The 23,284-nt window shown below is 40.2% G+C and overlaps 1 protein-coding gene across 1 annotated transcript in view; it reads right to left on the minus strand.

Moving 5' to 3' along the window:
- Positions 1–23,284, minus strand: part of BRCC3 (BRCA1/BRCA2-containing complex subunit 3) — a 78,435-nt gene that overhangs the window by 25,803 nt on the left and 29,348 nt on the right. The window contains exon 8 of the mRNA XM_061408915.1: positions 5,778–5,852. Within this exon, the coding sequence (XP_061264899.1) occupies positions 5,778–5,852 (75 nt within the window). The remainder of the gene's footprint in view (positions 1–5,777; positions 5,853–23,284) is intronic.

Raw genomic sequence — 23,284 nt, forward strand, 5'->3', positions numbered from 1 at the left:
CTGCATAGGAACCTGGAACTTTAGGTCCATGAATCAAAGTAAATTGGATGTGGTCAAACAGGAGATGGCAAGAGTGAACTTCAACATTTTAGGAATCAGTGAAGTAGAATGGACGGGAATGGGCTAATTTAATTAAAATGTCCACTGTATCTACTTCTGTGGGCAAGAACCCCTTAGAAGAAATGCAGTAGCCCTCACAGTCAACAAGAGAGTCTGAAATGCAGTACTTGGATGCAATCTCAATAACAACAGAATGATCTCTGTTTGTTTCCAAGGCATATCACAGCAATCCAAGTCTACACCCTGACCACTAATCCTGAATAAGCTGAAGTTGAATGGTTCTGTGAAGACCTACAAGATTTTATATAACTAACAGCAGAAAAGATGTCCTTTTCATCATACAGAATGGAATGCAAAAGTAGGAAGTCAAGAGATAACCAGAAGTAACAGGTTAAGTTTGGCCTTGGGGTACAGAATGAAGCAAGGCAAGGGCTAACAGAGTTTTGCCAAGAGTATGCACTGGTCATAGCAAACACCCTTGTCCAAAAACACAAAAGATGACTGTATACGTGGACATCACCAGATGGTCAACAGCAAAATCAGACTGATTATATTCTTTGCAGTCAAATGTGGAGAAGTCAGCAAAACAAGACTGGAAGCTGACTGTGGTTCAGATCATGAGCTCCTTATTGCAAAAATTAGGCTTAAACTGAACAAAGCAGAGAAAACCACTGGGCCATTCAGGTATAACCTAAATAAAATCCCCTATTATACAGTGGAGGTGACAAATAGATTCAAGGGATTCAATCTGGTAGAGTGCCTGAACTAGGGATGGAGGTTTGTAACACTGTACAGGAGGCAGTGACCAAAACCATCCCAAAGAAAAAGAAATTCAAGAACACAAAATGGTTGTCTGAGAAGAAAAGGAGAAAAGAAAACATATATCTATCTGAATGCAGAGTTCCAAACAATAGCAAGGAGAGACAAGAAAGCCTTCTTAAGTGAACAATGCAAAGAAATAGAGAAAAACAATAGAATGGGAAAGACTAGAGATATCTTCAACAAAATTAGAGGTACCAAGGGAAAATTTCATGCAAAGATGGGCACAATAAAAGACAGAAATGGTATGGACCTAAGAGAAGCAGAAAAGATTAAGAAGAGGTGGCAAGAATACACAGAAGAACTGAACCAAAAACATCTTAATGACCTGCATAACCACGATGGTGTGGTCACTAACTTTGAACCAGACATTCTGGAGTGTGAAGTCAAGTGGGCTTTAGGAAGCATTACTATGAACAGAGCTAGTGGAAGTGATAGCATTCCAGCTGAGCTATTTCAAATCCTAAAAGATAATGCTGTTAAAGTGCTGCACTCAATGTGCCAGCAAATTTGGAGCACTCAGCAGTGACCACAGGACTGGAAAAAATCAGTTTTCATTATAATCCCAAAGAAGGACAATGCCGAAGAATGTTCAAACTACTGCACAACTGCACTCATTTCACATGCTAACAAGGTCATGCTCAAAAAAATCCTTCAAGCTAGGCCTGAACAGCATGTGAACCAAGAACTTCCAGATGTACAAGCTGGATTTAGAAAAGGCAGAGGAACCAGAAATCAAGTTTCCAAAATCCATTGGCTCGTAGAAAAAGCAAGGGAGTTCCAGAAAAACATCTATTTCTCCTTCATTGACTTCGTGAAAGTCTTTGACTATGTGTGCACTTAGTCACTCAGTCGTGTCCGACTCTTTGCAACCCCATTTACTGCAGCCCGCCAGGTTCCTCTGTCCATGGAGATTCTCCAAGCAAGAAGACTGGAGTGGGTTTCCATTTCCTTCTCCAAGGTATCTTCCCAACCCTGGGATCAAATCCAGGTCTCCTGCATTTCAGGCAGATTCTTTATCATCTGAGCCTGTGTGGATCACAACAAACTGTGGAAAATTTTTAAGAGGTAGGAATACCAGATCACCTTATGTGCCTCCTGAGAAACCTGTATGCAGGCCAAGAAGCAACAGTTAGAACCAGACATGGAACAATGAACTGGTTCAAAATTGGAAAAGGAGTATGTCAAGGCTGTATATTGTCACCCTGCTTATTTAACTGCTATGCAGAGTACATCATGCGAAATGCTGGGCTGGATGAAGCAAAAACTGTAGTCAAGATTGCTTGGAGAAATATCAACAACCTCAGATATGTGGATGATACCACTCTAATGGTAGGAACTGAAGAAGAACTAAAGAGCCTCTTGATGAGGGTGAAAGAGTAGAGTGAAAATGCTGGCTTAAAACTCAGCATTCAAAAATCAAAGATCATGGCATCCAGTCCCATCACTTTATGGCAAATAGATGGTTAAAGAATGGAAACAGTGACAGACTTTATTTTTGGGCTCCAAAATCATTGCAGATGGTGACTGCAGCCACAAAATTAAAAGACTCCTTGGGCTTCTTGGAAGAAAAGCTATGGCAACCTAGACAGCATATTAAAAAGCAGAGACATCACTTTGACAACAGTCTGTACTGTCAGATCTATGGTTTTTCAGTAGTCATATATGGATGTGAGAGCTGGACCATAAGGAAGACTGAATGCCAAAGAATTCACGCTTTCCAACTGTGGTGCTGGAGAAAACTCTGTGAGTCCCTTGGTCTGTGAGGAGATGAAACCAGTCAATCCTAAAGGAAATGAACCTTGAATATTAATTTGAAGGACTGATGCTGAGGCTGATCCTTCAATACCATGTTCACCTGATGCGAAGAGCAGACTCATTGGAAAAGACCCTGATGCTGGTAAACATTGAAGGCAGGAGGAGAAGGGGGCAACAGAGGATGAGATAGTTGGATGGCATCACCAACTTAGTGTTCATGAGTTTGAGCAGACTCCAGTAGTTGGTGAAGAACAGGGAAATCTGGTGTGCTGCAGTCCATGGGGTCGCAAAGAGTCAGTCGGACAGGACTTAGCAACTGAACAACAACATCATACTTAATGCTGAAATGCTGATTTCTCCATAGATCAAGAAGAAGGCTACCATGACTGCTCTCACTGTCTTTAACCTGTATTCAGCAGTTTATTAAAGCTCTCATTGAATGCAGTAAGGTGAGAAAAATAAACATCCAGATTGGAAAGAAAGAAGTAAAACTTCCTTTAATCACAGATGATGATCTATGTATTAATAGGCAGTCCAACAGACTCTTCAGAAAAAGTTACTAAAATTAACAAGTGAATGTAACCAAGTTGTAGGATACAATCAATATAAAAAAATCAAATGTATTTTGTATAGCAGCAAAGAACAGTAGTAGGAAATGAAATTAAAACAGGATGATAAAAACATGTAATATGTGGGGATAAGTCTGACAAAAGATAAGCAAGACCTATACACTGAAAATGACAATAAATTGTTGAGAGAATTCACGACCTAAATAAATGGACACATATACCATGTTCATGGACTGGAAAACTCAGTATCTTAAGATATCAATTCTCTTCAAAATGATCAACAGAGTCAATATCATCCCAATAAAAAAATCCCAGCAGGCTATTTTAGAAATCAGCCTGGTAATTTCTGAAAAAGTTAAATATACACCTACCATATGCATCAGCCAGTCTGCTCCTAGGTATTTCACAAGGGAAGAGACAGTATATGTCCATACAAAAATTTGCACACTAATGTTCAAAGCAGCTTTATTTGTAATAGACAAAAACTGCAAGTAACTCAAATGTCTATCAACAGGTGAATGGATAAAGAAACTGTGGCATTAGCTCTAATGTTTAATACTGTTCTATAATGAAAATAATGAACTATTGATATATCCTATAACATGGATGAATTTCAAAATAATTCTGTTGTTTGAAAGGAAACAAACTACATATTCTATGTGTGTGTGTGCATGCTCAGTCACTCAGTCATGTCTGACTCTGTGATCCCATGGACTGTAGCCTGCCAGACTCCTATATTTATGGGATTTCCCAGGGAAGAATACTAGAGTGGGTTGCCATTTCCTCCTCCAGGGGATCTTCTTGACCCAGGGATCAAACCCACATCTCCTGCATTGGATTCTCTACTGCTGAGCCTCTACATATATGCAGATTTCTAGAAAATGCAGAGTAATCTTTAGTGACAGCAAGCCAGGGTTTCCTGGGGTTTGAGGAGGGACGTGAAATGGCAAGAGGGAGGAATTATAAAGGGGCATAAAAAATTTGAAGGATGATGGATGTCTTTATCGTCTTGATTGTGGTGATGGTATGTATAGGTATGTATATGTCAAAACTTATCAAATTGTATACTTTAAACGTGTAGTTTATGTCAATTATACCTCAGTAAAACTGCTTAAAAAATAAAAAGAACCAGGGTTCCTTGGAGAAATGCTAAATCTAGGACTGAATGCAGGAAAAGGAAGAGATGAAGCTGCAACATCTTCTTGTGTTAGAATATCAGGTAGTACTCAAAGAATGGTGGGAACATGTCAAGAGAACATAGGAGGGGCTTCCAATGGCCAATTCTGAAACAATGTGTGTCTCAAAATAGCTGGTGACAATAATGGGTTAAAACCTATTAGTAAAACAAGAATCCAGGTGTCCACACTAATGTAAATAAATAAACAAATAGCAAGAAGGACAAGCCCTTCCCTGCAGTGGAATGCTAACTAGTAAATGTAGGTGGAATGATGGAATTAGACCATTGCCTTTGATAACCATTTTAGTAATAAACAATTAGGAAAGACTCATTTAATGAATGCTAAAACTCCCCACAAGATACTTACTAATTTCAATGGTAAAAATTTACAGTGGAAAACCTCATAGACATTAAGTACATGCAAAGCTCCGGTCACATATGATGGGACAAATTGATATCATGTGCCTCCTAAAACAAATCACTAAGAACACAATATCACTTTTGTGGTATTATTGCCAAAATTGCATAATCTCCATCTAATTATGACAAAACATAAACAAATCCAAAACAAAGGACATTTTCCCAGAATAACTGGCCTGTGTTCTTATCTTCAAATGGATCAGGAAAAATAATGCATCGGTATAAAGAAAAAAGATAATGGAAATATGATAAAATTCTGGCATTTGAGGGAGCTGGGTAAAAGGTACACAGGAATCCTTTGTACTAGTCTTGCAACTTTCTGTAAATCTGCAATTATTTCAAAACAATGTTGTAAAACATGAAGAGTAATGACTAAAAGAAAGAAAACAGTAAGGACAATTTCTAAAACTGAAAAAAAAAAAAAAAGGTAACGGAAAACTCCATCAGAGTAACAAAGAAAAGGAAAGGTAAAAAGAATTAAGCAGGATGTATGACAAAAAGAATGCAGAAAGAATAATGGTAATCATATTGCCACATGTATCAACAATAATAAATGAATGCATTGCATTCACCTAATAATAGATGTTCTGATTGCTTAAAAGCAAATAACTCAAGATCTTGCTACATTCTGTTTACAAGAGACATACTCAAAACAAAATAACTGAGGAAGGTTGAGAATAAAGAGATGGGAAAAAAAAAAGTTATAACAGGAAAGGACACTGACAAGAACTGCAACATGCAAACAGGGAGTGACAGAGATTGCTGGCTGTATCAATTAAAATCTCCTTGGTAACAGAAGGCCAAGTTTCAGCCAGGACAGAGGTATCTTGACAGGCCTCCCTGGGAGATCAGGCTAGGGGACCTGACTAAATTCTGCCAAGGAGATGAAAATGGAATCGTTTTCTGGGACTGTCTGGGAGGGTTACTTATTAGAAACCAGCAGACCTGGGCCCAGATCCTTTTTGTCCTCCTACCTTTCCTCCTCCTTCTGTCCCTCAATGGAGATGTGCTGGCTGGAGCTCCAGAAGTCTCGGGGACCACGAGGGGACCTTAGGATGGAAACCATACACCAAGATGGTGAAGCAGAAGGTAGGAGTCTGATAATATCACAGAGTCCTGGAACAACTATCTCCAGACTTCTTCTACCCAAGCAAGAATATTTCTTAATTTTATTTATTATTTTTCCTAATATATATAGTTGAACCTCCTCATCCTAAGAGGTTCAACTATTACTGTGTAACAGCTACAGGAATCAAATAATATTCTTTATAAAGAAAGCATTCAAGGCATATTTAAATATATGCATAAATAGATGGGACAAAGAAAGACACTTCACAGTTTAGGAAGAAAAAATATAAAAAGTTATGAACCTTTATCCATTCTTTATGCACTAACAATACAGCTTCAGAATACACAAAGTCAGTATGTTAGTCACTCAGTCGTGTCTGACTCTTTGCGACCCCGTGGACTGTAGCCCGCCAGGCTCCTCTGTCCATGGGATTCTCCAGACCAGAATAATGGAGTGGGTAGCTTTTCCCTTCTCCAAGTGATCTTCCCCACCCAGGGATTGAACCCAGGTCTCCTGCATTGCAGGCAGATTCTTTACCAGCTGAGCCATGAGGGAAGCCCACATAAAGCTTACCGTGATTAAACTATAGGAAGTAAACAAATTTAGTTACAATGGGAGGTTTATATACATCTCTCTCAATGAGGAAGGAAATAAGGATCTGTATAACACCAACAGTAATCAGAAGACTATGGTACTGGCATAAGAAACAGACCATAGACCAATAGAACAGAATAAAGTACAGGAATAAAGTGAAGTTGCTCAGTCGTGTCCGACTCTGCGACCCCATGGACTGTAGCCCACCAGGCTCCTCCATCCATGGAATTTTCTAGGCAAAGGTACTGGAGTGGGTTGCCATTTCCTTCTCCAGGGGATCTTCCTGACCCAGGGATCGAACCCGGGTCTCCCGCATTGCAGGCAGATGCTTTACTGTCTGAGCCACCAGGGAATCCTAAGTAAAGGAATAAACTCACACATACACAGTCATACAAGGTTATAAGGGACTTAGACTCAAGACAATACACATATCTTTCACTTCGTATGAAAAAGTTATGAAAGTTGACCATGTTTTAAGTCAGGCAACAACCTTTTCATGGACAGGCCAAATAGTAAATTTTTTAAGCTGTGTGGGCCCCAAGGTCTCTGTTCCAACCATTCAGCTTTCCAGTTGTTAAATGGAAACTAGTCATCAGTTCAGTTGCTCAGTCGTGTCTGACTCTTCGTGACCCCATGGGCCACAGCACGCAACAAGTCATAGGTAGTATGTAAGCAAATGGGTATGGCTATATTCCAAGAAAACTTGATTTCCATAATAGGCACCAGGCCCATGTGGCCTACAAGCTGTATTTTGTGGATCCCTGTTCTAGGTAACAAAGGAAATAACCAAAAAACTTCCATAAAGCTGATATCACACAGGCAACAGCTACCATCACGTACTGTTAAAAGTTAACATAAGAAGAAAAAATATCCCTTCAAACTCCAGTGCAGATCCACACACCTGGAAATTTTTAAATGTATTTCTAAATAACTCTCAAGTTGAATAGGAAATAAAACCAGAAAACAAAATGAGTTAGAAGTTAAAAAACCTCACTGGAACTACTATACAACAAAACCTATGTAATGGAGACAAGTGAGAAGGAAAATTTATGGCCTTAAATGTATTTATCAGAAAACAAGGGAGACAGAAAATAAACTTAGTTTTCACCTCAAGAATTTAGAATAAGATAAAAATAAGAACAACACAGCAATATTAAAACATCCAGAAAATAAAATGAAGAAACTGCTAAAGGGAAAAACAGAATATTTTTTTAAAAAGAAGATAAAGAAATTGAGTTGATCAAGAGAACCTAATGCTGGTCCTTTGAAAAGACCAACAAAATAGATAAGCCTCTGCAAACAGTATCAAGAAAACAGCAAGTAAACAGCATTAGCAATGGAAAAGGGGACATACTTAAAAAAAATATCACACAATCATTCACCTGAGAAACATTTACTGAATGGCTGCTGTGTGGCAGGCCCTGACATAGGCCCCACAGTCAGAGAGACAACAGTCTAGTGGAGAGACCATAAATAATGAATAAAAAATTAAATTACTTGGCTCAGACGGTAAAGAAATCACCCACAGTGCAGAAGACCCAGGTTCCATCCCTGGGTTGGGTAGATCCCCTGGAGGAGGGCATGGCAACCCACTCCAGTATTCTTGCCTGGAGAATCCCATGGACAGAGGCGCCTGGCAGGCTACAGTCCATGGGGTCACACAGAGTCAGACATGACTGAAGCCACAGCACAGCACAGCACAGTGATAAATGCTACACAGAAAATGAAACATTTAAAAAATAAACTTTTTTTAATTAAACATTTAATAAAAATAAATAAAAATATTTTTTAAATATGTATATTTCCTCAAGCCAAGAAAATGGAAAAGTTAGATGGAATGGATAATTTTCTAGGAAATATAAATTACCATAATTGACTCAGAGAAAACCCGGGCGGGGGGGGGGAGAAACAAAGAGATTTAAATAGTGAGGAAGGGCTTCGCTGGTGGCTCAGTGGTAAAGAATCCACCTGCCAATGCAGGACACACAGGTTCGATCCCTGATTCGGGAAGATCCCACATAGGGTTAGTCACTCGGTCATGTCCGACTCTTTGCGAGCCTATGGGCTGTAGCCCGCCAGGCTCCTCTGGTCCATGGGATTCTCCAGGCCAGAATACTGGAGTGGGTGGCCATTCTCTCCTCCAGGGGATCTTCCCGACCCAGGGATTGAACCTGGGTCTCCTGCATCACAGGCAGATTATTTACCATTTGAGCTACAGGGAAGACCTTGAGATTGACAGTCACCCCCCTCAAGATGCCATGTGCCGTGGAGCAACTAAGCCTGTGTGCCATAACTATGAAGCCTTGTGCTCTGAGTCTGTGAGCTACAATTGCTGAGCCCATGTCTTGCAAATACTGAAGCCTGAGAGCCTAGAACCCCTGCTCTGCAATGAGAGAAACCACACACACTGCATTCAGAGAGTAGCCCCTGCTTGCCACAACGAGAGAAAGCCCAATCCCCAGTGCAGCCAAAAATAAATAAATATAATTTAAATAGCGAGGGAAAAATCTACACCCTCAGAAGGGATGAGGTGATTAATAAAGAGAAATTCCAGTCTGATGTAGCCTGTCCCCAGCACATACAACTATTACAATGATAAAAAATATATATATAGCTAAGGTATAATGGGGGATTCCCTTGTGGCTCAAGCTGATAAAGAATCCACCCGCAATGCAGGAGACCTGGGTTTGATCCCTGGGTTGGGAAGATCTGCTGAAGAAGGGAACAGCTACCCACTCCAGTATTCTGGCCTGGAGCATTCCATAGACTATACAGTCCATGGGGTCACAAAGAGTCAGACACAACTGAGTGACTTTCACTTTCATGGTATAGCTAAGAGAAGAATTCTCTTAAACAGATAATGAGTATCTGTTGAAAATCTACAGCAAGGATCACACTTACTGGTAAATTATTAAAACCCGTTTCCCTGAATGTGAGAATAAACAAGGCTGCCTAATAGTATCCCTGAAAACTGTAGCAAATTTCGTAAGGCAATAAAAAATAAATAAAAGGCATATAGATAAGGAAGAAAGAAAATTGTGATTATTCACAAATGATCTGATTGTGTGTGTAAAAAATTATACAAAAGGCTTCCCAGGTGGTGCCAGTGGTAAAGAAGCTGCCTGCCAATGCAGAAGATGCAGGAGACTTGGGTTCAATCCCTGGGTTGGGAAAATCACCTGCAGAAGGAAATGGCAAACCACTTCAGTATTCTTGCCTGGAAAATTTTATAGACAGAGGGAGCCTAGTGGGCTACAGCCCATGGGCTTGCAAAGAGTTGGACATGACTGAGCTGTACACACACACACACACACAATTAGAATTAATAAGTAAATTTAAGTTGGTCACTGGGCACAAGACCAACTTACAAAAATCCACTGAATGCATATATACTAGCCAAAAAGTAGAAAATAAGCTTTTTAAAATGATGCCATTTATGATAGCTTTACAGTAGTTTTAAAACAAACATCAAATAGCTAGGAATACATCCAACAAAGGATGTGCAATAATACATCCAAGCAAGGCCTCTATACTGAAAATTATAACATATTACTGAGAGGAAATGAATACCCACACAAAAGGAGGGCTATAACATGCTCATGGAATGGAAGACCTCACTTCAAAAATGTCAGGTTTCCCTGAATTGAGCTATATATACTTAGGCAATTTTAATCAGCATCCCAGCAGGTCTTTTTCCTGGGGATATTGAGAAGCTAAATTCTCCAATTTATGTAGAAAGGCAAAGGACTAAGAATAGCTGAGGCAACATTTAAAAGTACGCAGCTGGAGGATTCATATATTATCAAATGCAAGACCTGTTGTAAAGCTACAGTAATCAAGACAGTGTAGTATTGGTACTGCTGCTGCTGCCGTTAAGTCACTTCAGTCGTGTCTGACTCTGTGTGACCCCATAGATGGCAGCCCACCAGGCTCCCCCATCCCTGGGATTCTCCAGGCAAGAACACTGGAGTGGGTTGCCATTTCCTTCTCCAATGCAGGAAAGTGAAAAGTGAAAGTGAAGTCGCTCAGTCGTCTCCGACTCTTCGCAACCCCATGGACTGCAGCCTACCAGGCTCCTCCGTCCATGGGGTTTTCCAGGCAAGAGTACTGGAGTGGGATGCCATCGCCTTCTCCAAGTAGTACTGGTACAAGTAGAGACAAATAGAACCAAGAATTCAGTAACATGAACACATAAATGAATGCATGACTGATGACAAAGAAGTGGTCTTTTCAATAAACAATTCTGACTGACTGTGATGTGAAAAAAGTTGATCTTGCCCCCAGCTTCAGACCATACACAAAAATCAAATCCAGGTGTTATTATAGATCTAAATGTGAAAGGTGAAGAAATAAAACTTCAAGGTAAAAAGTAGAACATCCAAATTAACTTCAGGTAGGAGAAATTTCGTAGAAGGCAATGGCACCCCACTCCAGTATTCTTGCCTGGAAAATCCCATGGACGGAGGAGCCTAGTAGGCTGCAGTCCATGGGGTCGCTAGGAGTTGGACACGACTGAGCAACTTCCCTTTCACTTTTCACTTTCCTGCACTGGAGAAGGAAATGGCAACCCACTCCAGTGTTCTTGCCTGGAGAATCCCAGGGACGGGGAGCCTGGTGGGCTGCCATCTATGGGGTCGCACAGAGTCGGACACGACTGAAGTGACTTAGCAGCAGCAGCAGGAGAAATTTTCTTAAACAGCATACAAAGAGCTCCAAAGTGGGGGGGAAATGATATGTGTTAAAATTAAGAACTGGCATCAAATATTTGCAAGTGAAACCAGCCCAACTTGTAAAGCAAATATCTTGCAATAAAAATTTTTAAAAAAATTTGCAAGTCACATATCTCCTAAAGAGTTAATACCCAAAATATATAATGAATTCCTAAACAGAAATAGAGTCACAGATGTAGAAAACAAACTTAACAATTACCAGGGGAAGTGGGTGGAGGCAGGGGGGGGATAAGTTGGGAGATTGGAATTAACATATACACACTATTATGTATAAAATACAGAATCAATAAGCACCTACTGCATACCACAGGGAACTCTACTGAATACTCTGTAATAAGCCATACAGTATGGGAAAAGAATCTAAAAAGGAGTAGATATATGTATAACTGACTCACTTTGCTATACAGTAGAAACTAACACAATATTGTAAGTCAACTATACTCTAATAAAAACTAATAAAAAATGAACTCCTACAACTTTAAAGCAAAAATAAAAGTCATCCAATTAACTTCCCAAGTGACTCAGTGGTAAAGAACCCACCTACCAATGGAGGGGTTGTGGGTTCGATCCCTGGGTCGGGAAAATCCCCTGGAGAAGGAAATGGCAACCCACTCCAGTATTCTTGCCTGGGAAATCCCATGAACAGAGGAGCCTGGAGGGCCATAGTACATGTGGTTGCCAAGAGCCATGACTAGGCGTCTGAGCATACACACACATCCAATTAAAAATGGAAAAAGGACTTGGACAGAAATCTCCAGACATACAAAAGTCCACCAGGTATAAGGTAATCAATTTATCTATTCATCAGGGAATGCAAATGAAAACTACAAGAGATCACCTCACACCTGTTAGGATGACTAATATTAAAAAAGATAAGTGTTGGCAGCAAGTTGGAGAAATTGGAATAAACCCTTGTGTGCCATTGTTGGGAAAAACAGTATGGAGGTTTCTCAAAAAACTAACAACAGAGCTAACATATGATCTAGAAATTACACTCCTGGGCATATATACAAAGGAAATGAAACCAGGATCTTAGAGATATCTGGACTCTCATGATCACTGCAGCATTACTCACAATAAACAAAATATGGAGACAACCCAAGTTTTATCTAGATGAATGATAAAACTTTCATATGCATACATATTATAAAGTGTAATACATATATGTGTGTGTGTGTGTAGGAATACCATTCAATATTAAAAAACAAGGAAATCCTACAATTTGCAACAACATGGATGAATCTGGAGGACATTGTACCCAATTGAACAGGCCATCACAGGAAGCCAGATACTTCATGATTCCACTTATATAAGGAATCTAATATAGTCTAAGCAGAGCATACAATACTGGTTGCCAGCAGATGTGGGTAGGGGAAAGAGGCATAGTTATTCAGTGGACATACAGTATTGTGGATTTCAAATTTTGTTGAGGGTAGCTCTCATGTTGTCTTCTTACCATGAAAACAAAATTAAATGAAACAAAACAAAAACAACAAAAGGAAACTTCGGAAGTGTTGGATATGTCTATTCCTTGACTGTGCTGATATTTAATTCATATTTCAGGTTTCCCAGGTGGCTCAGTGGTAAAGAATCTACCTGCCAATGCAGGAGACACAGGAGACATGGGTTCAATCCCTGGGTGGGGAAGATACCCTGGAGAAGAAAATGGCAACCCACTCCAGTATTCTTGCCTGGGAAAGCCTATGGACAGAGGAGCCTTGCATGCTGTGTAGTCCATGGGGTCGCAAAGAGTCAGACACGACTGAGTGACTGAGTACACATTTACCTAGGTAAAACAGTCAACTTGTTTACTTTTTTTCCACATGATGGAGATTTAAACTTTAACTTTGCTAAAGGCATTATTTTTTTTTTAATTTACTTTGTTCTCAACCAAATGTAATTTTAACTAACACAACCTAATAAATTGTTATCACATGTTATGGACCTGAATAAAAACATCCTGATTATTTGACTTTAATTTTGGGATTAGGAACATAGGGCTTAATCTATTTGGGGGATGTGAACACATAGTTTAATTCAAGGATTATATATGTGTATAGTGAAAGTCACTCAGTCATATTCGACCCTTTGTGACCCCGTGGACTATATTCCATGGAATCCTCCAGGCTGGAATACTGGAGTGGGTAGCCGTTGCCTTCTCCAGGGGATCTTCCTAACCCAGGGATCGAACCCAGGTCTCCCGCATTGCAGGCAGATTCTTTACCAGCTAAGCCACCAGAGAAGCCCACATATGTGTATAAGACAGATGCTGTTCATGTAATAATAAAATGCTAGAACTAAAAACAAAGAAAAAGTTTTCAACTTTACGAGTGACCAACAAAATGCAAAGTAAAGCCACAGTGCAATACTCTACCAGAATGGCAAAAATGAACAAGACAGATGTTACTGAGTATTAGCAGGAATGTGCAGGAAGCAACTCTCCAACATTGGTGTTAGGAGTGAAAAGCAATAGACACTTTGGGAAAACTTCTGTATTATCTACTAAAGCTGAATATATACAAATATACATATGCATTCCACTCCTAGATATGTACCCAACAGAAATATCTAGTAAATGTACATCTGTTCACAAGAATATTCGTAGTACCATAATTTGTAAAAAGCCTTTTAAAACCTGAAATTATCTCTCAATAAAAGAATGAATAAACAAAGTATGGTATATTCAGACAGTGGAACACTATACAGCAATGAGAATAACTAAACTATTGCTTCATGTAACCACATGGATGAACCTCACAAACGTAATACTGATTGATAGAAACTAGACCCAAAAGAGTACATATTATATGGCTCTATTTACATATGGTTCAAAAATAGGTGAAAGTAACCTATAGTGTTAGACATCAAGATAGCAGAAAATCAAGATTCCATCCAAAGCATCTGACTATAGAGCCATGTTCTTATTATGCTATGCAGTCTTTCCAAACAAGAGAAAAAAATCCAACTTATTTTATAACCTAATAATCCTGATACCAAAACCAGAGAAGTACAAGACAAGAACACTGCAGACTAATCTCACATATGAACACAGATATAACAATCTTAAACCAAATATTAGCAACTAGAATCTACTTTGTTAAAAGAACAATATATCATGGCAATGTAGGGTTTATCTCAGGAATGTAACAACAGTTCACCGTTTTAAAAGCTTTCAGTGTAAATCATTGCTAACTTTAAAGGGAAACAACCACATTATCATCTCAGTTCAGTCGCTGAGTCGTGTCCGACTCTTTGCGACCCCATGAATTGCAGCACGCCAGGCCTCCCTGTCCATCACCAACTCCCAGAGTTCACCCAAACTCATGTCCATTGAGTCGGTGATGCCATCCAGCCATCTCATCTTCTGTCGTCCCCTTCTACTCCTGCCCCCAATCCCTCCCAGAATCAGAGTCTTTTCCAATGAGTCAACTCTTTGCATGAGGTGGCCAAAGTATTGGAGTTTCAGCTTCAACATCAGTCCTTCCAAAGAACACCCAGGACTGATCTCCTTTAGGATGGACTGGTTGGATCTCCTTGCAGTCTAAGGGACTCTCAAGAGTCTTCTCCAACACCACAGTTCAAAAGCATCAATTCTTCGGTGCTCAGCTTTCTTCACAGTCCAACTCTCACATCCATACATGACCACTGGAAAAACCATAGCCTTGACTAGACAGACCTTTGTTGGCAAAGTAATATCTCTGCTTTTGAATATGCTATCTAGGTTGGTCATAACTTTCCTTCCAAGGAGTAAGCGTCTTTTAATTTCATGGCTGCAATCACCATCTGCAGTGATTTGGGAGCCCCAAAAATAAAGTCTGACACTGTTTCCACTGTTTCCCCGTCTATTTGCCATGAAGTGATGGGACCAGATGCCATGATCTTAGTTTTCTAAATGTTGAGCTTTAAGCCAACTTTTTCACTCTCCTCATTATCATCTCAGGAAATGACAAATAGGCATTTGATAAAACTCGAGACAATTATTAAAAATTCTCAGTAAACTAGAATTAGAAACTTCCTTAACTTAATAAAGGAATAGAGGGTGTCTACCACAAAATCGTAAGAAACTCATACTTAATGGTGGAACATCAGAAGTATTCCATTAGAGTAAGAAAGAATGTTATTTGCCACCCAACTCTGCTATTCAAATCTATGGGTCCAAAATATAGGTTCAAAATCTATAGGTCCATAATCGCTAATCGCTAAGTCACTTCAGTCATGTCCGACTCTGTACGACCCCATAGACGGCAGCCCATCAGGCTCCCCCGTCCCTGGGATTCTCCAGGCAAGAACACTGCAGTGGGTTGCCATTTCCTTCTCCAATGCATGAAAGTGAAAAGTGAAAGTGAAGTTGCTCAGTCGTGTCCGACTTTAGCGACCCCATGGATTGCAGCCTACCAGGCTCCTCCGTCCATGGGATTTTCCAGGCAAAAGTACTGGAATGGGGTGCCATTGCCTTCTCCAATAGGTCCTTAATATAGGTTCGAAATACAACATAATCATAACAACTCATACTTAATGGTGGAACATCAGAAGTATTCCCATTATAGACAGAAAGAATGTTATTTGCCACCCAATCTGCTATTCAAATCTATAGGTCCATAATATAGGTTCTATAGGTTCTTATAAGAAGAAAATACATAAAACTATTATTTATCATCATGAAGAAAAGAAAGGTCTTTGAAAGAAGAAAAGCAAAAAGCATAAATAAAATGAAGGATAACAGTGATTCATTGTTTTAAAGCTTTCGCCTGATACATGACACAATAAACAAAGTCTGGGAGTAAATATTTGCAACATATGTGACAGACAAAAAGATGAAATTTCTAGAACATATAAAGAAATTAGGCAAATCAGCAGGGAGAAAGAACAAATAACTCTATATAGAAAAGTAAAGAATATGAATGGGCAACTCAGAACTGCCAAACAGGAAATGGGCACTCTCACTAAAACCACTTTACTGGTGGCATACTGTTAACTCATCTTTCAGACTGGTAAAAATTAATGTTTGAGGGACTTCCTTGGCAGTCTAGTAGTTAAGAATCCACCTTCCACTGCAGGGGGCACAGGTTCCATCCCTGGTCAGGGAACTAAGATCACACATAGTTATTGTTCAGTCGTGTCCAACTCTTTGTGACCCCAGGGACTGCAACACACCAGGCTTCCCTGTCCTTTACCATCTCCTGGAGTTTGTGCAAACTCACATCCATCAAGTCGGTGATGCCATCCAACCATCTTATCCTTTGTCTTCTCCTTCTCCTCCTGCCTTCAATCCTTCCCAGCATCAGGATCTTTTCTAATAAGTCGACTCTTCACATCAGGTGGCCAAAGTATTGGAGCTTCAGCTTCAGCAACAGTCTTTCCAATGAATATTCAGGGTTGATTTCCTTTAGATGGACTGGTTGGATCTCCTTGCAGCCCAAGGGACTCTGAAGAGTCTTCTCCAACACCACAGTTCAAAAGCATCAATTCTTTGGCGCTCAGCTTTCTTTCTGGTCCAACTATCACATCCATAAATGACTACTGGAAAAATCATAGCTTTGACTAGATGGACCTTTGTCGACAAAGTGATGTCTTTGCTTTTTAATTTGCTGTCTAGGTTGGTCATAGGTTTTCTTCCCTACTGCACTAACAGAGCACCTAAGATCACACATGCCACCAGGCAACCAAGCCCACAAGCCTCAACTAAGACATGCCACAACTAAGACACATGCAGCCAAATGAGTATTTTTTAAAAAGTTCGAGAAAATTAACATTTGACGTTGAAAATGACCCTGTACACCAGCCTTGGACTCCAACCAAGTTTTTTAACCTTGAAGCTCATTTCCTCATTAGTAAAAGGGGAAACAGAGTTGTTACAAGTACCTGTTAAGTTTCCATTCAGTTCAGTTCAGTTCAGTCACTCAGTCGTGTCTGACTCCTTGCGACCTCATGAATCGCAGCACGCCAGGCCTCCCTGTCCATCACCATCTCCTGGAGTTCACTCAAACTCACATCCATCAAGTCGGTGATGCCATCCAGCCCTCTCATCCTCTGTCGTCCCCTTCTCCTCCTGCCCCCAATCCCTCCCAGCATCAGAGTCTTTTCCAATGAGTCAGCTCTTCGCATGAGGTGGCCAAAGTACTGGAGTTTCAGCTTTAGCATCATTCCTTCCAAAGAACACCCAGGGCTGATCTCCTTTAGAATGGACTGGTTGGATAACTTTTAGCAGATGTCTCCGCAGTATCTATTGATCTAACCATATGCTTTTTCTCCTTTAGTTTGTTAATGTAAAGAATTATATAACATCCTGAATTACCCTGAAATTTCCTGAAGCTGAATGGACTTTATATATGTGGATTAAACTGAACTTGGTCATTGTGGATTGTTCCCTAATACAGTTATATTTATTGATATTTTTTTCTAAAGTTTGACATCTATAGATGAGATGGGTCAATAGTTTTCTTCTATGTTATCTTGAATGGGGTTTTGGTGTTAAAATTATTCTAGCTGTTTTAAAAATGGAGGAACTTTTAGGCTTTTCATATCGTCTGTGATACTGTACAAATTGAATTAGACCCATCCATCCTTCAAAGGTTAGAATTGAGCTGTAAAGCCATGTAAACTGGCTGTCTTTTAAAATCATATATCTTTAATCACAATTTTCAGTCTCTACTTTAGTAATTAGACTGAATAAGTTTTCTATTTCTTAATTTTGATATGAGACTATCATATGAGTGCAATCACACTGTAGGTAGCCTTTGGAGACTCACTTCTTTCACTCAGACTCTGAAATTCTTCCAAGTTGTTGCTTGTTATCAAAAGTTCATTCCTGGGACTCTTCTCTGGTGATCCAGTGGCTAAGACTCTGAGCTCACAATGCAGGGGGCCTGGGTTCAATCCCTGGTCAGGGAACTAAATCCCACATGTGGTAACTAAAGATCCTGCATTCTACAACTAAGACCCCGGGCAGGTAATTAAATGTAAATTTCTTTTAAGTTCATTCCTTTTTACTGCTGATTAGTTCTTCAGTGGAAGTCTTAGACTTTCGTAATCAATTCACCTATTGAAGGAATTTGGGTTGCTTCCACTTTGTGGCAATTATGAATAAATTAAGAAATATATACACATACATATACATATGCAAACAGGGTTTGTGTGAAACTGTGTTCAGTTCTCTATGGAGTAAGACTCCTGGGTCACACATTAAGTATACATTAAACTTTATACAAAACTGTCAAAGAGTTTTCTAAAGTGACAGTACCATTGTGCACTTCTACCAGCATGAGAATTCTAATCTGTATCCCTGCCAGCATTTGGCACTGTTAGTTTTATTTTAGTGACTCTAATGGGTATGTGTCAGGAAGCATTTAACAGGAGGCTTCCTGTGTGCTGTTTTGGATATGTCATGAATCTTCTGTTCCTTATTAATTCCTGAATATTCAGGCATTAAGAGGAGTTGGCAAGCTGCTCCCACGGCTGAGAATGCATGCATTTCCTTCATTAGTTTTTCCATACAGTGATAAGTAACTATTTACAACCCTCTTCCTTTTTATGAACCATACGGTAAAAGTAATTATTTACAACCCTCTCTGATATGGATTGCCTTATGATAACTTGTAAGTCTGGACTTTTGATTTTTATCTTTGCTGAAAATAGCTACCTTATAAGACAGTATATATACCCACACTATGTTGAATAAAACAGCTTTGCTCCATCAGAGCTTGGGTCCCCGTGTCTTTCTTTCTCTCTCTCTCTCAGGCTAATTCTTTGGAGTGCAGAAGCCCAATGAGCTGACTTTCTTGCCCGGGCTTCTAAGACCCTCTTGAGAAGGTACACTGTGCCTTCACCCCCTCAAGAGGGCGCCTGGTGCCTACGTGAAGCAGTGCAAGCTCTGTGTCAAGAGCTTTATTGGTTTTCTGCGTAAACCAAGGAATGTCAGCCTCTTTCTCTCTCTCTTTTACTTTCTTATCATCAACTCCAGACCACCAGGTTCTGGTCCATTAAAGGACCTCACCAAGTGGCACCCAGAACAGGAGCCTGGAACACGTGGCAGATTCGGGTGGAGTGACTCGAAGACCTATCCAGGTCGCTAAGTACTAAGACACGGGTCAAACGGCTGGAAAGCCCCATCACTCTGCTACTTCATCACTTATTTAAAGTTCAGGGACTTTCAGTTTCACGTCAGCGAATAGAGGCTTGCCTTCAGACAGTGGTTGACTGTAACCCTTGGTTCCCTGATGAAGGTAGTTTTGATTTAGAAATTTGGCACCAGGTCAAAGAGAATGTTGAACATGCTGCCAGACAGGGAAAAAAAATCCCGATAGATTTTTGGCCCCTCTGGGCTCTCATTAAAGCTGTGATTTTGCCATTTCAAGGTAATTCTAGACCTCCTGATATTTGGCAACAGGCAGAACACTTATTACATGAATATGAATTAGATGATGAAACCTTACAAAAGGCCCAATTAGAACAACATAAAATATTTCAGAATTTTCCTACAAGCCCTGCCCCGGTTACTCCAAGTGCTCCTCCCCTGCTAGAGGGCACAAATCCCAAAGTCTCTCCCTTGCTAGAACCTAATGATTCTGGCAACAACTCCCCTAAGACACCTTTTGACATTAAAACTGACAACACCTTTCTGAATAACAATAATAAGTTTTTACCACACACTCTTAATTGTAAGAATATGCTACCTACTCACTCTCCTTCACGACAGAGGCTTTCTGAATTGCGGGCTTTGCAATCACAAGTCTCTGAAACCGATGGTTTCTCTGCCTTTCCAGTTTTTAGAAATCCTGACGCTCAAAGGCACATAATACCTCATTGTAAGGGTATTAACCTTTTTCACATGCAACAAATTAAAAAAGCTATAACTATGTATGGCCCACATTCACCTTTTACTAAAGCACTTCTAAATTCCATAACATCCTCTACTGGAGATTTTATTCCCCATGATTGACAAACTTTAATAAAAGCTTTCCTTAAACCAGGAGAATATCTTCAATGGATAATGTGGTATCATGATATAGCCAGAGATCATGCTAACAGAAATGCGGGAGCTGGCGCTCCCCAAACTCAAATTACTTTTGAAATGCTAACTGGTACAGGACAATTTGACACTATAGAAGCTCAAATACAGTGCCCTCCTTTGTTACATGAACAATTAAAAACAGTGGCCGTTGAAGCTTGGGATCGAATTACTCCTCAAGGGGAACCTACAGGTAGCTACACTAAAATATTGCAGGGGCCTAAGGAAAGTTATGACCAACCTAGATAGCATATTCAAAAGCAGAGACATTACTTTGCCAACAAAGATCCATCTAGTCAAGGCTATGGTTTTTCCAGTGGTCATGTATGGATATGAGAGTTGGACTGTGAAGAAAGCTGAGCGTCGAAGAATTAATGCTTTTGACTGTGGTGTTGGAGAAGACTCTTCAGAGTCCTTTGGACTTCACAGAGATCCAAGCAGTCCATTCTAAAGGAGATAAGCCCTGGGTGTTCATTGGAAGGACTGATGCTAAAGCTGAAACTCCAATACTTTGGCCACCTCATGTGAAGAGTTGACTCACTGGAAAAGACCCTGATGCTGGGAGGGATTGGGGGCAAGAGGAGAAGGGGATGACAGAGGATTAGATGGCTGGATGGCATAACCGACTCAATGGACATGAGTCTGAATAAACTCTGGGAGTTGGTGATGGACAGGGAAGCCTGGCATGCTGCAATTCGTGGGGTTGCAAAAAGTCACACATGACTGAGCAACTGAACTGCCTGACTGAATGAAACGTATGCTGATTTTTTAGCTAGATTAGAAACTGCTATTTCCCGTACTCTAATTGGAGAAGAAGACAAAAGGCAAACAGAGAAATTACTTGCTTATGAAAATGCAAATCAGGAATGTCAAAAGGCTATAGCTCCAATTCATGAGAAGGGGACTATTATTGATTATTTGAAGGCTTGTCGCAATCTAGGGTCAGAAACTCAAAAGATGCAAATGCTAGCTGAAATAATGGTTGCTGCCTTAAGAAAGGGAAATGAAGAATGCTTTACATGTGGAGATAAGAACCATTTAAAAAGGGACTACCCTAAGAAAGCTAATAAAAAACCTCCAAAAATCTGCCCTCGCCATAGAGGAATGCATTGGGCCAAATATTCTAAGTCTAAATTTGACATTGAAGGGAAACCTATTCCAGGCAACTCCAAGCAGGGGACCCCCCGCCAGGTCCCCTTCAACAAAAACCAGGGGCAAATTCCATCTTTTTCCTCAAACCCTCAACATTTGGCAGTGCAGCCGTCGATATACCAGCCCTAAATGACTTTCTCCTTTACCCTCAAGCAGTCCCCTCTAGAATGCCTACCGGACTTTTTGGACCCCTGCCCCCACAAACCTTTGGTCTTTTACTTGGCCAATCTAGTTTGACTTCTAAAGGAATTACTGTTCACCCTGGAGTAATTGATTCAGATTATAAAGGAGAAATTCAAATTATGATGTCATCTCAGACTTTATGGCAATTAAAAAAGGGGGAATACACAGGAACACTACTGTCTTCCTTATCTAAAGCAGACTTTACTAGATTCCAACATAAGATATTTTCTAAACCTACAACTATTGTTAATGCAGCTTTATTTGTTTTAAATGTTTTAAATTTACCACAGGGAAATATCTTAACAAGAGCAGAAAAGCATTTTGAGGAAGTGAAGGACACTTCTCTTCCTCTGCCCATTTGGTACCAAGACAATGGGTTAACAAAACAACGGAAATCTGGGAAACTAGTCTTACAGGGAAAGGGGTATGCTTGTATTTCCTCAAATGGATCCAATGAACTCACATGGCTCCCTCTTTGCAAGATTTGACCCAAGGGGGCCCCCAGCCTTCAAAATGGAGACGGGACAACAAGGACCCCAGGAGGAAGAAATTCCAATACGGGCCATGGCGGCTCTAAAGATCTCCAGGAAGCACCACCCTCGGCGGCATCACCCTTATGATCTCCCCACTTGGGGACAAATAAAAACCCTTACTAATTGAGCTGAAAATTTGGTCTCTCAACAAGGAATGCCTTGGAGTCCTGAATACATTCTCCTGGCAATGCTCAGTCTCTTGGCCTGTGCCTCCCCAACTCAAGCTCTAACTAATCATACTTCCTGGGCTTACATACCCAACCCCCTCTACTACAGGTGGTCGAATGGACAGAGAGAGGACCAATCGTTTCAACTAATGACTCTATACATATGCCTTCTCCCTGGAGCATTAAAGGGCCCTCACACCCTGAAAAAGAAGGAAAACTAATTAATATTTCTCTAGGTTATGAAGTCCTTCCTTTGTGCATAGGCCCAGCAGAATTATGCATAAATGTTAGCTGACAAACTTGGGCTTTCGCCCTACCTCCCTTGCTTGGATTATTTACTGCCCTTTCTTTGTCTGTGAACCATGTTTATAGTACTAAGACTTTATGGAAAGAGGGAAAGAACATAGAACATTATGCAAAGGGTTTACTTATAAAAACTTTACATATACTCCTGTTTGTTGGGACAAATGTCAAGCCAAATCAGGAAAATTAATGTTTGTGGCTAATCATATAATTGTTGATTGGGGACCCCGTGGTATGTGGTTATCTAACTGCTCAGAAGATGTTAACTGCTCTGTGTGTGACTATGCTACTCAAGTGGCATGGAAAATTAATGACACTACGATGGAGCATTACCATGACAAAGGACTTCCTGGGTGGTTTGATGGTGGATTAGCCCCACCGCGTCCTAGGATCATCCTCGATAAACAGAGTGGGCCTGAACAATGGGACATTTGGAAACTTGCTGTGAGCACCAAAGAACTTGGAACTTGGACTGGACATTTCACAGGGACCAGTCATGGTCACAGTAACTATTTCTTTCGCTATAATCAATCATATTTTATACAGGCCTGTGTCCCACTTCCTTTTGCTATAGCCATAGGAAATTTACAATTTAATAAGACTTTACATTCTGTAACTTGTATTAATTGCAAACTATATACTTGTCTTAACTCCTCTCTTTAAGAAATGATTCCCTTTTGATTCTTTGATCTCAACGTAATTTGAAGCTACCAATAAATCTCCAACGACCCTGGGAAGAAGGT

The sequence above is a fragment of the Bos javanicus genome, chromosome X, assembly GCF_032452875.1.
Source record: "Bos javanicus breed banteng chromosome X, ARS-OSU_banteng_1.0, whole genome shotgun sequence".
Classification (NCBI taxonomy): domain Eukaryota; kingdom Metazoa; phylum Chordata; class Mammalia; order Artiodactyla; family Bovidae; genus Bos; species Bos javanicus.